We start from the raw sequence: 17,538 nt of genomic DNA, 5'->3' as shown, positions 1-17,538 counted from the left end.
CGGTATCGAGGGGAATTTCTCGAGTAATTCCTATGAAACCGCTCGCGAAGAGCGGTTTGTTTAGTGAATGTGCGGTTAAAATAATAATAAAAATATTAAAATATAAAAATACAAATACAAAATAAAAAGTAGCTTGTCTGCATGCTAGACGGTGCCATCCCTCAATGCCACTTTGAAGGCATCGAGTGAGACAAACTCTCTTGGGTCTTTCTTAAGAGAGTTCCATTCTTTGCTGGTGCGGTGAAAGAAGGAGGAAGAGTACACTTTGGAGCTGCAGTAGGGAGTCCAGAAACGTGAGCCATGACCTCTTGTGATGGACGTAGATTCAGTGAGATGTTGTTTCCACTTGATATCTATACCAGGTCCCAGCGGCTCCCCTTCTTGAAGAGTGGAACCACCACGGCCTTCTTCCATGTAGCAGGGATGGTACCTTGATCAAGGGTGGCCTGGAACAGAATGATGATGGCTGGCGCAATCTCGTTAGCAATTTCCTTCAGCAGTTTGGCCGGGACACCATCTGGACCAGAAGCCTTATGTGGGTTGAGGTTCTAGAGGAGTTTGGCAATATCCCAGTGTTACTGATCTTGATGTCGCTCATTGTAGGGTAAAGGGCTCGGTCCGAGGTCAGGAATTACAGTATTGCTTTCGTTGGAAAAGACAGATGAAAACTGACGGTTGAGGATGTTGGCCTTGGTTTTCGGGTCACTATGTAGGAAATTCCCTTCCTTCAAAGGTGCTATGCCAGTCTGATCACAGCGCTTGGCTTTGATAATAGCGCCTAACCTCTTGTCATTACCCCCAGGTTCACTGCAGATGATGTCGGTGAGGTACTGGTTGTAAGCTTGGCGACATGTAGCCTGATTCTTCAGATGACTGAATCGCTTCCAATCACACTCTCTGTTAGTCAATCTAGCCTTCTTGAAGGCTCTGGCCTTCCTTCTGCAGATTCTTTTGGTAGCTGTGGAGAACCAAGGTTGACTGTATCTGGTGGAAGTGAATTTTGAAGGAACTTGATTTTGAAGAGTGTTCTCAAGATGGAGCTCAATTTCACTTGCAAGATCTTCCACTGGAGTAGATGGTGAGTAGGTTGCAACAAATTTGTCGGTCCAGCGTTGAGTTTCGACACGATATGGCATCGAATTCGGAACGCTTCCAAAGGTAGACTTTACGGCGGACTGGTTTCCGCCTCTTAGCCAGGATGTTCCAATCTGCATAGACTATGTCATGATCACTTCGGCCCGGCATACTTTCGCAATGATTGACAAGTACGTGATGGTCGATTTGTTATGATTACATCAAGAGTGTTGTCAAGACGGGTGGGAAAGTCTACAATTTGTTCAAGTCCGGTTTTAGCTAGCAGTTGAAGGAATGATTCATTGATACCTTTCCTGTACTGGTGGCCAACAATATCGTTGGTAGTCCAACAAATGTCTGGCAGGTTAATATCACCTGTAATCCATATAGCTGCCCCTTGGTTGGTGGTATAGATATCTTCAATGGTCTGGTTTAGGCCATCCAAATGTAACTGGTTTTTATCAGTGGGGCGATATAGGGCACCAACTATAATACTCTGTTTGCCGCTGAGTATTTTAGCAGCAATGAACTCGGCTTCAGATGAGATATCCACTTGGTGACTGATTAGGCTGGAGTTAATGCCGAGCAAAACACTTCATAACCGTCCCTACGATCCTTCCTGTATACATTGAAATTAGGTAGAAATATTTCACAGGAGTTGACACCAGGAGAGAGCCAGGTTTCACAACCGAAGATAATGTCAGGTTTAACCGCGTCAATAATGCTCCAGAACTCTGCTCTCTTATTGAAGATCTTTTGAAAGTTGATCTCCAGGGTGCGCAGGTTTGTAGCTGATTGTGATGTCCTGGCAGAAGATTTCGATGGAGATGACTGAGCTGATGGAGAAACTGGATCAGAAGATGTGCTACTACTATATATTGCTAGTGTTGGTATCAGAATCAGAAAGGCTGTCGTCATAGATGGTAGAGTCAAACAGGCTGGTTGATATATTGAGTAAACCACAATTGGTGCATTCCCAAGGAATATCAGATCTAGACAGGCAAGAGAACATGTCATCAGACATACCAATGCAGACAATGTGAAACCAGGTATTGCATTGTTCACAAAGTATACTAGATTTTGCTCCTCTGTAGTCAGTACATGCTTTCTTGCATTCACCGCAAGGAAATTTGGGTAATCTTATATAGGGCCTGGATTCACTTCAACATCACCTGCTCTCAAGATGCGTAAAAGCAGGCCAAGAATTATCATCAAAAAGCAGTTCAACATACTTAAATTTGGCACACATGTACTTAGTAACATTTTGTATATAATAAGTTCTTGGTAGTACTAGTACTAACGTTATATCGTAAATATTTTGAGGAGGTATCAGCAAGGAAGACTTTAAGATAATCAAAATATTTATTTAAAAAAAGAAAAAAAAGTATGACATAAAATTAATTTAATCGACTTGTCCGACTAAGTTCCGTGGCACAAACTCGGCATTATTAGTCAAACCTAACAATTGGATAAAAACCTAACAATCACAGAGCTTGAACTTGTTGCTCTGTTCGCCAGCAGTTTAAGGATATGAAACCCCGTTTGATGAAAAAAATAAAGCTATGATGATTTGAAATAAACCTTTTCGAATGAATAAATTAAAGATGTAAAAGCAACTGATAAAACTATAAAAAAGATGATCCAAAATAAAATCACAGATTCCAAAAGACTCAATACACTGAGCTTTTAAAGATGATAACTTTTTATAATTAATTGCTTCTCGGAAAGCAGGTGGATGGCCCGTTTTACCGGAGCACCGGCCACCAGCACACCCTTACAAAAAAGTTCTATAGAATTCTATAAAAAAAAATTCTATAGAATTTCTATACGCAATTCTATAGAAATGTTTTATAGAGATTCTATAGAAAAGTGGGCCACTTTTCTTTACGAATTCTATAGAAATCTATAACGGACCTCTATAGAATCTCTATAAAACATTCTATAGAATGGCCTATAGAAATTCTATAGAATTTGTTTTATAGAATTCTATAGAATTGTTTTGTGAAGAATCCTATAGAATTTTTTGTAAAGAATTCTATAGAAATGTTTTATAGAGATTCTATAGAAAAGTGGGCCACTTTTCTATACAAATTCTATAGAAATTTGTAACGGACCTTTATAGAATCTCTATAAAACATTCTATAGAATGGCCTATAGAAATTATATAGATTTTTTTTAAATAGAATTCTATAGAAGTTTTTTTTGTAAATAATTCTATAGACCAGTTTTTACCAGTTGAAAACCAGTTTACTATTCAGTAGCGACCAGTAATCAATTGATAATTAATAATCAATATTGCATGACATCTGGCCACCGACTAAACCAAATTTATATAGACTCCTGCAATTGCTCCATCACAAAGATCATTTGAAGCAAATTACAGTTGAGTATATTATTAATTAAGTAGTGCGGAGATCTTACATAAATATATACAAAATTATACATGTTTTTACTGGTTAGTAAATTACATATATTAATATATCTATTTTACGTCTTAAGTTACATGTTTAAAAAAATCAGACATATATATTATATTTGACAATAATTGACTAAGAAAATATAAATCACAAAATTGATGTTAATTGTCACATTTGCTTGACAGATCATGATAATTACATTTTCTGTGAAAACATGCAAATTATCAAGAATATGCATGAGATACATATCTTCATATAGAAAAAAATTCTATAGAATTCTATAGAAATTTAGATCTATAGGAAACTTATTCTATAGAATTCTATAGAGAAAAAAGTTTCTATAGACATCCTTAAAAATTCTATAGAGAATTAATTTTTCTATAGAAATGTTAATCTATAGAATTTTATAGAGGAAACTGATTTCTATAGACAATCTTAAAAGTTCTATAGAGAATCTGGAATGTTATAGAGTTCTATAGAACTCTATAAAGCGTTAATTCTATAGAATTCTATACAACTTTTTTGTAAGGGCACGTCCGATTTCAACCACGGTCGAGACAAACATCATTTTTAATCAGTCGCCGCTTAATATTTACTCACAAAGAGATCACACACAGTATGTTCTCCGTAGGAGCTCCCTCAATAAGATCCTCCCCTGCCCCACCCCGCGCGCGTATTTTTTATTTACACGGCAGCGAGGGGAAAGCTCGATTAATTCCAATGAAACCGCTCGCGGAGAGTCTAGTCTGTAGTGCTTGTACTGAATATGACTTGTGTTGTCTATGTACTCTTGTGTTGTTGGTACGTGGCCGAGGGCATGTAGTCATGGGTGTCGATCCGTAACTGATACCTATTCATCAGGGGGGGGGGGGGGGATGATCTATTCATTCATCCCCCCCTGATGAATAGGTATTACGTAAGTATCGACACCCATGCATGTAGTATATTATGTTCACGCTCTCGATTTCTCTGTGCCATGGTGTCGCACATAATATCATACTGCCATCACTGTTTATTGCATAAGAGACTAGTTTGTTTTCTTGTTTTCCTTAAGATGTCTTTCATCGTTTCCTAGATAGATCTACATTCCCTAACACTGCACTGCTGTACTCGTACTCCGATTCGGCTTTCATCGAAAGGGTGCGGTGCGGTGCGGCGCGGTGTGGTGTGCTCAACGCACCCATTCGATAAAAGAGGGGGGGGGGCTTTCTCGAAAGGGTGCGTTGAGAGCGGAGTACCGTTTTAACACACCCTTTCGATAAAAGCGGAGGGGCTTTTCTCGAAAGGGTGCGTCGACTAGTCTTTCGCATCAGTCGTTTAAAATGAGGATCTGGGACAGAAGGTAATAGTTGCCAATTTAAGTATATCGAAAATGTATTAAATAAAATGGAATGGTTGTTGTTTTAGTATTGGTTTTAAGGGCGTGTGTCATTCAATTATGAATATTTACGCCGTCTTGATTACAGAGTGATCTCTTTCGTTATTACTATGTTGATGGGGGAGACAGAGAGAAGGAAAAAAGGGAAAGGGAAAGGGAAGATAAAATGAAAGAAAGAAGAATAAGAAGAAAAAATGGAAACGGGGGGGGGGGGGGCGAAGGGCTCTTGCCTCCTCCTCACCCCCCCCCCCCCCCCCCCGCCAAAAAAATAAATAAGAGAGAGAGAGAAGGGAAAGGGAACGGGAAAGAGAAGATAAAAGGAAAGAAAGAAGAGGAAGAAGAAGAAAAGAGGGAAACGGGGGCGAAGAGCTCTTGCCTCCCCCCCCCCCTCCCGCCAAAAAATAAATAAGAGAGGGAGAGGGAAGGGAGAGGGAAAGAAAATATAAAAGGAAAGAAAGAAGAGGAAAAAGAATAAGAAAAGAAGGAAACGGGGGAAGGGCAAAAGGCTTTTACCTCCCCCCCCCCCCGCCAAAAAATAAATAAGAGAGGGAGAGGGAAGGGAGAGGGAAAGAAAATATAAAAGGAAAGAAAGAAGAGGAAAAAGAATAAGAAAAGAGGGAAACGAGGGCGAAAGGCTCTTGCCTCCTGTCCCTCCCCCCGCCAAAAAATAAATAAGAAGGAGAAGGGAAAGGGAAAGAGAAGATAAAAGGAAAGAAAGAAGAGGAAGTTGAAGGAAACGGGGGCGAAGGGCTCTTGCCTCCCCCCCCCGCCCAAAAAATAAATAAGAGAGAGAGAGAGAGAGAGAGAGAAGGGAAAGGGAAAGAGAAGATAAAAGGAAAGAAAGAAGAGGAAGAAGAAGAAAAGAGGGAAACGGGGGCGAAGAGCTCTTGCCCTCCCCCCGCCAAAAATATAAGAGAGAGAGAGAGAGAGAGAGAGAAGGGAAAGGGAAAGGGAAAGGGAAAGAGAATATAAAAGGAAAGAAAGAAGAGGAAGAAGAAGAAAAGAGGGAAACGGGGGCGAAGAGCTCTAGCCCTCCCCCCCCCGCCAAAAATATAAATAAGAGAGAGAGAGAGAGAGAAGGGAAAGGGAAAGGGAAAGAGAAGATAAAAGGAAAGAAAGAAGAGGAAGAAGAAGAAGAAAAGAGGGAAACGGGGGCAAAGAGCTCTTGCCTCCTTTTTTTTCTTTCTTTTCCTTTCTTTCCTATTCTCCCTCTTTTTCGTATTTCTCTTCCTTTCTTTTTCTTTTTCCTTTCCCTTTCTTTTTTCCCCTCCCCCTTTTCTCTTTTTTTCCCGACGGCAGCGCAATTTTACCGACAATATCCTGACAGGTGGGGGGGGGGGGGTGTGTCGCACCCCACAACCCCCTTTGGAGACGCCCCTACCTACGCCACTGTTGGTGACCACAAGGCTATCAATACAAATTAAGACATATTAATGAAGATTCTTTTTTAATGTTGCAGAGAGATAAGTATTTTCTCTATGAACTTGTTTAATGGAAGGATAATAAATAATATTAAAAACATGAATACTATAGCGGTATAATGATGAGAGAGATGATTTAAGTCATACTTTTTTTCAATGTGATTGGAGTAGACTTGAGGGTGGGGGGGGGGGGGGGGGGTCCCCGTAAGATCTCGGCCGTTTTACAGCCGATCGCCGCGAAAATGTGCATGCATGTCAAGTGAAGTGTACAAAAAACTATGGTAATTTCAATTTTTTGAAAAATTCACTCATTTGCATATTTATGGTAATTTATGCAAACAAGGTCAGAGAATTCACATTTTTACCCATAAATCATATATAATTCATATCCAAGCGTTTTTTTTTCACTACATATATTCGTTAGAATAATAATACGACAACAAAGTTGGAAGAGCCAGTTTATTCCTATGTTATCTCTTGTTTTGATAATTTGTATTTATGTATTATATTGTTTTTGTTGTTTTATTTCATTTCTAACCACAATTCAACTATTTTGACCCAAAAACAAACACATTAACTTGAAAACAAGACCAAATAACCAATGTTTTCTCTTTTTTTTAAAGAATAAATGGTATTTCCATATGTTTGGTACATAAATCACAAAAATGAGCGATTTTAGGGCTGACATGCAAAAACAAAAGGTCACGTGACTCCGCAACTATACGTCCAATTTTCAACAAAAAAATGTTTCAAAAGATGCGTAAGACTCGAAAGAAAAAAGTAATGAAAGAAAAACTTTATATCTGCCGCGGTTCCGGAGTAGTCGCGAAATTACTAGAGAGCACTAATCTTTTTTGGGGGCCCTCGAAAATTTGAAAAATCGTACCCCCCCCCCCCTTGAACGCCAGGGAGGGGGGGGGGGCCTATCTCCCCAAAACGGTAAAATTAACGTGTTTTTTACACGTTTTTTTCACAGGGCGGAGCCCTCAGAAGCTCAGGGGTATTAAACATCAAAATTAATGTCGGATGTGCATAATTTTATACCTTATTTGTGACAGTGGCAGGACACAATTTGGTGGGTCCAGGAGGCGGAGCCCCCAGAAGCTCAGGAGTTTTGTACATTAAATTATTATTATTTTATACCTTATTTGTGACACAGTGGTCACGAATTGGCGTGGGGTCAAGGGGTTGGAGCCCCCGGAAGCTCAGGGGTTTTGGGCAATAAATAACGGTCAGATGAGCATATTTTTTATATCTATTTGTGACACTGGCTTTCTCTTTCCCTTTCCTTCTCTCTCTCTCTCTAGCTCTCTCTTATTTATTTTTTGGCGGGGGGGGGGGGGGGGGGGGGAGAGGGAGGAGGCAAGAGCCCTTCGCCCCCGTTTCCCTCTTTTCTTATTCTTTTTCCTCTTCTTTCTTTCCGTTTAGATTTTCTTTCCCTCTCCCTTCTCTCTCTCTCTCTCTCTTATTTTTTTTTTGGCGGGAGGGGGTGGGGAGGGAGGAGGCAAGAGCCCCTCGCCCTTCCCACGTTTCCCTCTTTCCTTCTTATTCCTCTTCTTTCTTTCCTTTTATATTTTCTTTCCCTCTCCCTTCTCTCTCTCTCTCTCTCTCTCTTATTTATTTTTGGCGGCGGGGGGGGGGGGGGGAGGGGAGGGGGAGGGCAAGAGCCCTTCGATCGCCCCCGTTTCCATCTTTTCTTCTTTCCTTTTTCCTCTTCTTTCTTTCCTTTACTCTCTTTCCCTTTCGCTTTCCAATCTCTCTCTCTCTCTCTTATTTATTTTTTGGCGGGGGGGGGGGGTGGAGGCAAGAGCCCTTCACCCCCGTTTCCCTCTTTTCTTCTTATTCTTCTTCCTCTTCTTTCTTTCCTTTTATATTCTCTTTCCCTTTCGCTTTCAAATCTCTCTCTCTCTCTCTCTCTCTCTCTTATTTATTTTTTGGCGGGGGGGGGGGGGGGGATGAGGACGAGGCAAGAGCCCTTCGCCCCTCCCCCCCCCCCCGTTTCCCTCTTTTCTTCTTATTCTTCTTTCTTTCCTTTTATCTTCCCTTTCCCTTTCCCTTTTTTTCTTCTCTCTGTCTCCCCCTTAGTAATAACGAAAGAGACCACTCTCTGTAATCAAGACCATTCCATTTTATTTAATACATTTTCGATATACTTAAATTGGCAACTATTCTGTCCCAGATCCTCATTTTAAACGACTGATGCGAAAGACTAGTCAACGCACCCTTTCGAGAAAAGCCCCCCCCCCCCCCCCGCTTTCATCGAAAGGGTGTGTTAAAACGGTACTCCGCTCTCAACGCACCCTTTCGAGAAAAGCCCCCCCCCCCCTCTTTTATCGAATGGGTGCGTTGAGCACTCAGCACACCACACCGCGTCGCCGCACCGCACCCTTTCGATGAAAGCCCTCCGATTCGGTCTAGTCTAGACTCGTCTTTAGCGGTTTCATTGGAATTAATTGAGAAATTCCCCTCGCTGCCGTGTAAATAAAAAATACGCACCCCGGCCGCGTCCCCTAGAATCCCGCGGATATTCTGCGGGCCCAACTAGTAGTATTACTATTAAGGCACTGCGCATGCGTCACGTCGTCTCTGTCGGCGATCGAGAATGCGTCAACTTTGATTTTCCTAAATCTAGTACGGTACTAGCATGGAGATATCTCTTTTTATATCTCCATGGTACGAGATAGGTCTCATTTGACCTGTGACACGTGACGTCATACGGCTCACTGGCTATTGATCGTCACCGAACTCTATGTCTATGGACCTACATGCAGGTTTCACTGTATACAAATTACATTGTTTCTCTTACTCAAAGTGGCTGATCATGAAGGTGGTCATTTTAGCTGCTGGGTATGGGACCCGCCTCCAGTGTGACATCGGGCGAGACACCACCGGGGACCACGCCCATCTCGTTGGTCTACCCAAACCTCTGGTTCCCATCGGACCCAAGCCTCTCAGTCTCATCTCGCACTGGATGCAGACTTTGACGGAGGATAGCGATGGTATCACTGATTCCATATTTGTAGTGGTAGGTTTAGAATTTTTTGTTTCATGCATCCCCGGCCCCCCCCCCCCCCCCCACTCAGTGTTATTTAGGGTACGCATATGCGTGTTCCAACCGACCCCCCTTTTCAGCAAAAGTGCGGTGTGTAAAGTCAATACAGCTCGACCTTTTTCTTTTGTATACAAGCCTTTTTCAGCACCCCCCCCCCCTTTTCAGCAAACGTCCGGTGTGTATATAAAGTCAATACGGGTCGACCTTTTTCTTTTGTTACGAAAAGGACATTTTGGCAACACGCATGGGGTCCGTCCGTTCTCGGAGTGGGGGGGCCGGTCGTGAAACAAGGCATCCTAGAGGTCAATGATAATCATTGCGTGTATTTGGGGCCGGGCTGTTGAGTGACGATGTGATGGATCTTGAGCTATTTGCCGGCCTAAAGGCGGCAGTATTTTTGGAAGAGAAAATATCAAAAAGTCGGGGTGGGGCCTTTACGGCGAAAGAGTAAAAATAAAAAATAAAAACGGAAGTCAAAACCAGCACGAATTTGCACATATGGGACTACGAACGGTAAAATAACTATACCACTATGGTACAGGACATTTCCACACATCTTACCTGCATACCAACAATTTTATCTCGCATTGTTGACATGCATGAAGACGAAAATAAACGTCCTAATTAACACAACATTTGTCGATAGATCTTGATCTAAGTTTGTGCCAATGCATTGCAAAGGTAAAGGAAGGGACTGTAAACGGAGCTGCTGCGAACATCCAGCATCATGCACCGTCATCCATCCGAAGTAGCCATTTTATTTTCCATTTCATGCAGTTTGCATGCATTACACCGTACATTGTGGTAGGGGTATATATCATCCTTGTTTTCACGAAGTGACGGTAGTGAGGAAAATCGTAATGCAAAGTGAATGCAATTTTTTTTCACTACCCGTCACTTCGTGAAAACAGCGACGATATGTCGGACACCAAACCTGCCTGCGATCACTTTTTTAGCTAAACTTCCGGTCAATTATAAGAATATTGATGAATTTGGTATCAGTTTGTAAAAATAAAATAGTGTTTTCGAGAAAATTATGATTATTTTGTTTCGTCCGTTTTTTTTTTTTTTTTTTTTTTTTTTTCCTCTTTGAAATGTCAAAGTTTGGGTGCGGCCTATGCGGCGGTGCGGCCTTATCGCCGGCAAATACGGTACTCGTAATCCATAATGCTAGCTTTCTTTGACCTACGGTAGTTGGCTGCTTGAAAGTTGAAAGACATTCCATTCACATCTTGATGTTATCCTTATTTGTTCATTATTATGTAGTATGATAAAAAATCTGGGCCCTGTCTTAAAAAGAGTTGATAGTAATCGCAACTTATTGTGATAGATATCAATAGCAACTATGTACATAAGAGATAGGATAGCATCAGACTGCAAACTTGCGATTGATAGGAGGACTTGCAGTTGATTTGGATCAATTGCAAGCACTCTTTATAAGACAGTGCCCGGCCTGCTTCATTCTTATCCTGCTGTTTGATTTGTCATGTTTTCAGACAAACGATTACTACAAGGAGCAGTTTGAAACCTGGGCCCTTGATTGGAAACGAGTCCAACTCATCAGTGATGGTACTACCTGTAATGATGTGAGTTCTAAAGTCATCTTTTAAAACTAGTTCCTATATGTAGTACATTGTAGTTCTAGTGATGGAACTGTATTTAGGTAATATGGGTCCCAGTAATGCTGAAGGTTGTACATTTTTGTGAATTGCAAAATTGCAACAAAAAAGATGTAAATAAAAGTGCTCTGAGAAACAACCTAAGTGAGATGCCAAAGTAACAAGATAGCTGCTGTGGAATACCTCTGGTGGTGCAATAGCCACTCAATATTTAACACCATATCCAATCTATGCAGGTCAATGGATATGTACTACTGTGACATCACTATTTTTTCAAAATGACAGCTCCCATGGGAAAATGACTAGCAAGGGTGCTCCAAACTTTGGAGAAATTGTGTTCCTAACTTCCTATGCTGTAATGAAATAAGAGTAGTTTAATTATTTTTTAACTGACCAGCAATTTTGATTAAGGTTATCAGCTAGTGCTTGTTGGATTTCATTCTCCTTTAAAACATGAAGAAGTGTGCAATGGTAAAACTTTTCTACCATGTAGCTTTCAACCCTGGTACCTGCACATGATGTACCATTATGGAGACCAAATTGTTGTTAGAAAATCTGCATTGTGGTTTGAATTTCTTGAAGTATTTTAAATGAATTTAGAACCATCATGAGGACCTAATTGTCCCCTTGAAATGTAAAGTATTAAATATTTTATTCCATTAACCATTTTCCCTCCTTTGTTGTACAGGATAGAATTGGAGCTGTGGCTTGCCTCCAGTTAGCTGTGAAAGAAGGAAAGATAGATGATGATGTACTGGTCATAGGAGGGTGAGTGGTAGAGACACTAAAATGTAAAAGGCCGATCGAGGAATTGTCATTTTGCTTACAACTGGTTCGTCTACCAGCTACTCAATTATTCTACTCTCTCTACAGTAAACATTTTCTGTCCCTGTTATTTTTCAAGTCTCCCAGGAACCTATTCTTTACAAGCTCTGCTTTTCTATAGGTTCCTGCACATTTCACAGTTTGTACTTTTGTCTGGGTTTCCTTTAAATGATATTAGTTGTCAAACAAATGTGATGATTACCTTGTCAATTAATTTAATCATTTTCTTTTTTTTTAATTATGAAACAATATGTCTTTTATGTATATTTTGTTATCTGTATTATTTCTGCATGTGAAATGTGAAATCAATAAACTCAAACTCAAAACTATATAAATACATGGTCTACCTATTCACATGGTCTAATAATCTTTTTGGCTACTTATCTATTTTGTTCTAATGATCATTCATTTTAGGCCAATAGCTACTTGGTCTTGTTCTCATTGGGTCTCATCTCCAAATAGTCTACTGACTATTTGGTCTATAGCTCATTTAGTCTAATTTCCAGTCAATCTAATTCCTAGTGTGTCTAATGCCCCTTTTGTCTACTATCCATATGGTCTAATAATCATAAATGATAATGATAATCATCAATTGGGTAGTAGACGAACCGGTTGTAGTTCAAACAACAATAAACCAATAGAACTACAGACGAGGCAGACGGGTGGACAGTGGTTGGGTAGTGACATCATCATCATCATTATTATCATCATAATTATAATTATAATCACCATTGTAATCATTGCCACCATAATTATTGGACGTATTTCAAAATTATTGACGATTATGAAGAATAAATGATTTCTCTTGGTGTTTTGTCTCTTTAGGGATACCCTCTTTTATGATGACTTCTCCCTGTCTGATTTTCTAGCGGCCTTTCAGAAGAGAAAAGAGAGCTCCCCTGTAGCCAGCATGGTCGTCTCCAACCATGTTTCTTCTGAAGGTGAGTGTGATTATCATGTTTGTTTGTTTGATGACTGCTAAAAAGCATGTGTATGCTTGTTAGTAAGCTACCAGGAGACCAACGGCTGTAATCCTCTCTGAGGGACTTATTAATGATTATTAATGCCTTACCAAAGGACACTTGTGCATTAACTTGGTTTGGAGACCACTGTTCTACCACTTAGCCATCGTGTCTACACTGTACAACACATGCTTTCTTCCGGGGACAATTTCTTTGTGATCAATATCCTCATTATAATTTCCAACTTCCACTCTGCACCTACATAGAGTATCTTGCAAAAGTGAGTACACCTTATTGATTTTCCTATGTGATTTCTTTGTGCACCACACTTACTGTTTTCATGGAATTCTTCTTCTCGAGTCACTGGACACAATCCCAGTCCAGTGGTCGATGCCTTGGCGTTTTTCCATTAAAAAAAAAAACTGTATTTCCCCAAAGAAAACATATTCCTGCACCATAGATATCTTGTCCATGCTTAATTTTATACATTTCATGCACCAAACAGTTTTTGGTTCATTGTATTACAAGTGACTTTTCTTGTCACATTTCAGAGGTCGTGAAACGAGGTATCCTAGAGGTCAATGATGAGCTAAAGGTCACGGCATTCCTGGAGAAACCTAACCCAGAAGACACAGACTCCAGGAGAGCCGTAAGTATCAACAATCCCCTTGTAAATGTTTGTACAGCATCTCAAAGTGAAGTCTGTTAAAGGGAGTGTAGCTTGGCAAATACTGGTTAATGCCATCTTCTTTTGGACAACTGCACGTAAACGAATGGACTTGATTAATGGACCAAAATTCTCTTCACAATTCGGTTTTGTGTATGTTGCACGCACGGGATTGCTGCAGTCGCTGCGTCGTCCGTAGTCGTATTATACATGATTGGTCCAGAGTCAGGCCACAGGAAAGACACATAGTCTTGTCAGGCTACACTCCCTTTAACTATGCAAAGGAAAAGTTTGTTTACTGTGCTTCTGTAAAAACAGACTGGTTGAATTCTGTCAGTGTTTACATTTACTTTTCATTATTTTCTGGGCCTCCTAGAGAAACATGATGTTGACTTCTTGAATTGCCAAGTCTCATGCCCAAGAAACAAGAAATACTTACAAACAAACACAGAAAGGGAACATTATCATAAAAAAGCTGACATTGATTACAAACAAAGAGGAATTATAGAAAAGATGTGTTTTCAGTCACATCTTGAAAGCTGCAAGAGTCTGGCATTTCTTTAAAACAGGTGGTAAGGAGTTCCAGCTTTTGGGGCAGTAACTGAGAAAGCTCTATCACCTATTTGTTTACTGGCTGTAATTATATGTAAAGTAAAGTAAAGTAAAATATGTAATGAGTTTGTCTTGTCTTTCCCCCTCAGTGTCCATGCTTCTACCTGTTCTCACAGCAAAGTTTACCACATCTGGATAGTTTTCTGTCAGAGGTTAGTGTTTAAGGAGACAAAGTTCCTCCTAATTATCTTAACAGTCATTTTTAAGGGTAGAGTATTAGATTAATTGTCATGTTTCCTTTTGTTTGCGGTATATTAAAAGTAGTGATGACTAAGATGATGATGATTGGAATGATATTAAAAAAATAATTAATATATTCATGTTTTAGTGCAACAATCATTAAATTGCGATCACTTTTTTCCAAGAAGAACTTGATTACTTTGACATTATGGACAAACAATTAATGTTTGCAATTTGCATTCTGACTATTGAAATACATTTATTCATAACAGGTGGATTTGATAGTTTGTAAAATGGCACTTAAAAAGATTTATGCATTAAATTTGGTTACATTACAACAATGGCCCATTGTTATGTGCTACACTGTACATGATGAACCTTTCCTAATTGTTAGAAGACAGATCCTTTCAAAATGTAATCACAATGACCACTACCTACTCTTCTTTATTGTTAACAGGATAGGCCAATGAAAGAAAGAGATGCTACAGGAAACTTTGTGAAATACCTCTACTCCAGGTATTATTAATAGTAGTATTATTATTATTGTCGTAGTAGAAGTTGTAGCTGTTTTTGTTATTATTGATATCATTAATTTATTATGACTGTATTAAAGTGTTATTACTAATATTTAAAAATATATTGTTACTTTTTTTTAATCATTATTGTTATTATTATTATTGTAGTTATTAATAATTGATTATTACCATTATTGTTATTATTGTAGTTTTATTTACCATTATTATTGTTGTTAATATTATTATTATTATCATTAGTATTAGTATGATTATGATTATTGAGCAGTGATGGAACAGTCTTTGAAGAATTAAAAAAATTACCTATAGTGAGATGTGTTTTTTTCTTCTTCTTCATTTGATCTTCTACCTAGAATGCCAGTCTATGTCTATGACATCTCTGGACGCTTTGATGTTGGTTCCTTAGAAGACTACAAAGTGTGTCATCAACATTTCTTGGATAAAGGAAAGAGTTAACAGAGGACTACTATCATTAGTTCATTATCATTCTGAATAGCCTACTGAAATATTTTACATATATTCTAAAGAGAACATTGCCTACAGGGTGTGTCATCAATATTTCTTGGAGAAAGAAAAGAGATAACAGAGGACTAGAGGACTACTGTCATTGGTTCATTATCATTCTGAGTAGAATAGTGCACTATTTTAAATATGTTCTTAGGAGAACATTGCCTACAGGGTGTGTAATCAACATTTCTTCAAGAAAGAAAAGAGATAACAGAGGACAATGGGACTATTGTCATTAGTTTAGTATCATTCTGAGTAATTTAGTGAAATATCTTTGAATGGTCTAAAGAGAACATTGCCTACAGGGTGTGTCATCAATATATCTTGGAGAAAGAAAAGAGATAACAGAGGACTACCATCATATCATTCTGAATCATATATATTGGCTACAATGTGTGAGAAAGGAAAGAGATAACAGAGGAGTACTGTCATTAGTTTATTATAGATCTGAATAGCCTAGTGAAATATTTTAAATATGTTCTTAAGAAGATATTGCCTACAGGGTCTCTCATCAATATTTATTGGAGAAAGAAAAGAGATAACAGAGGACTAGAGTACTGCTGTCATTCTGAGTAGTTTAGTAAAATATCTTTGAATGGTCTAAAGAGAACATTGCCTACAGGGCGTGTCATCAATATTTCTTGGAGAAAGAAAAGAGATAACAGAGGACTAGAGTACTGCTGTCATTCTGAGTAGTTTAGTAAAATATCTTTGAATGGTCTAAAGAGAACATTGCCTACAGGGCGTGTCATCAATATTTCTTGGAGAAAGAAAAGAGATAACAGAGGACTAGAGTACTGCTGTCATTCTGAGTAGTTTAGTAAAATATCTTTGAATGGTCTAAAGAGAACATTGCCTACAGGGCGTGTCATCAATATTTCTTGTAGAAAGAAAAGAGATAACAGAGGACTAGAGTACTGCTGTCATTCTGAGTAGTTTAGTAAAATATCTTTGAATGGTCTAAAGAGAACATTGCCTACAGGGTGTGCCATCAATATTTCTTGGAGAAAGAAAAGAGATAACAGAGGACTACTATAATATCATTCTGAATAGCTGATTGGCTACAAGGTGTGTCAATAACAATTCCCAGAAAAAGTAAAAAGATAACTTACTATACTATCATATATTGCTGAATAGCCATAGTGAAATATCAAGACAGTTAGCTACAGGGTATGTCATGAATATTTCGTAGATAAATGAAGAGATAAAAGAGGACTGCTATCATTCATTTCTGAGTACGGTAGCTTTGTGAAATACAGTACTATTAAGAACATTGGCTACAAGGTACACCAAAATTTCTCGGGAAAGAAAAGAGAGAACAGTGGATTATAATGATTTCTTTCTGAATAGCAATAGTGAATATTAAGAAAGTTTGCTGCAAGATGTGTTGTCAAAATGAAGACAAAAGATAACAGAGGTCTGTTTTGTATGTATATATAACCATCATGAATATAAATTAGTGATATGTGAAGTAGATTGAAATGTGTCTTAAAAATCTAATAATAATAAAAACGCACAATTAACAACGATGAAGATGAAAAAGTAGTTGTAATACAGTGAGTTGTACATTGTCAAATTCATCAATATGATTATTTTTGTACCTGATTTTTTAATAAAGTAACCATGCAAATGTATTTCACTTTTATTTGTTTCATGTTCTATTTTTTATCCTCAGTGTGCAGCAATGAAACTCTTCAGCCCATTTAAAAATTTGGTATGCCGGCCTTAAATCTTTTGTCTTTGAAAAAAAAAATCCATCACAGGACTCAACAATTTCCTTATGATTGGTAGTACCTTAATGAGAAAAACAAATGGAAATTGTATGCAAAAGCCAGCTTTACGAGAAGAACATATTTATTTGGTCGTTATACAATCGCTAAAGTATGTACATATTATACAATAACGATAACAAATATGACATTTGTTTTCTTTCTCTTCCTATACACATTGCCTTAACTCATCAAAAACTGTGCAACATCATCAACATATATATATACGCTTAACTATAACATTGACATAAAAAGTAGCGTTACAATACACAGGAACACAAGACCTAAAAGTGCCACTTGATTTACTTGTTACATATGCCAAGGGTATCATATAATATATCACTAAAAAAGTAGATAAAAAAGTTATGCTATCAATGTCTGGCATATATTTGGTAAAAAAGATATGCATCCAACTGATAATAATGCATGTCTTTCAGAGTTATATATACTATGGCAGGGGTCGTCTTGTACCAAAAGTCTTCTTTTAAAAAACAGAGTTATTGATTAAAAGAATTAAAAAAA

At 38.5% G+C, this 17,538-nt stretch overlaps 1 protein-coding gene across 1 annotated transcript; it reads left to right on the top strand.

The window, feature by feature from the left end:
* The first annotated feature begins 9,111 nt into the window (after positions 1-9,111).
* Positions 9,112-16,883, top strand: LOC589295. The gene is made up of 8 exons (XM_788939.5): positions 9,112-9,315; positions 10,839-10,928; positions 11,650-11,729; positions 12,612-12,727; positions 13,300-13,397; positions 14,117-14,179; positions 14,665-14,723; positions 15,094-16,883. The coding sequence occupies exons 1-8, from the start codon at positions 9,112-9,114 to the stop codon at positions 15,194-15,196; spliced, it is 813 nt and encodes a 270-aa protein (XP_794032.3). The 3' UTR covers positions 15,197-16,883.
* Positions 16,884-17,538: the final 655 nt, after the last annotated feature.

The sequence above is a fragment of the Strongylocentrotus purpuratus genome, unplaced genomic scaffold (genome assembly GCF_000002235.5).
Source record: "Strongylocentrotus purpuratus isolate Spur 01 unplaced genomic scaffold, Spur_5.0 spur5_scaffold_19, whole genome shotgun sequence".
Taxonomy (NCBI): domain Eukaryota; kingdom Metazoa; phylum Echinodermata; class Echinoidea; order Camarodonta; family Strongylocentrotidae; genus Strongylocentrotus; species Strongylocentrotus purpuratus.
The sequence above is the reverse complement of the archived record's forward strand: the minus strand, read 5'-3'. Positions and strand labels throughout refer to the sequence as shown.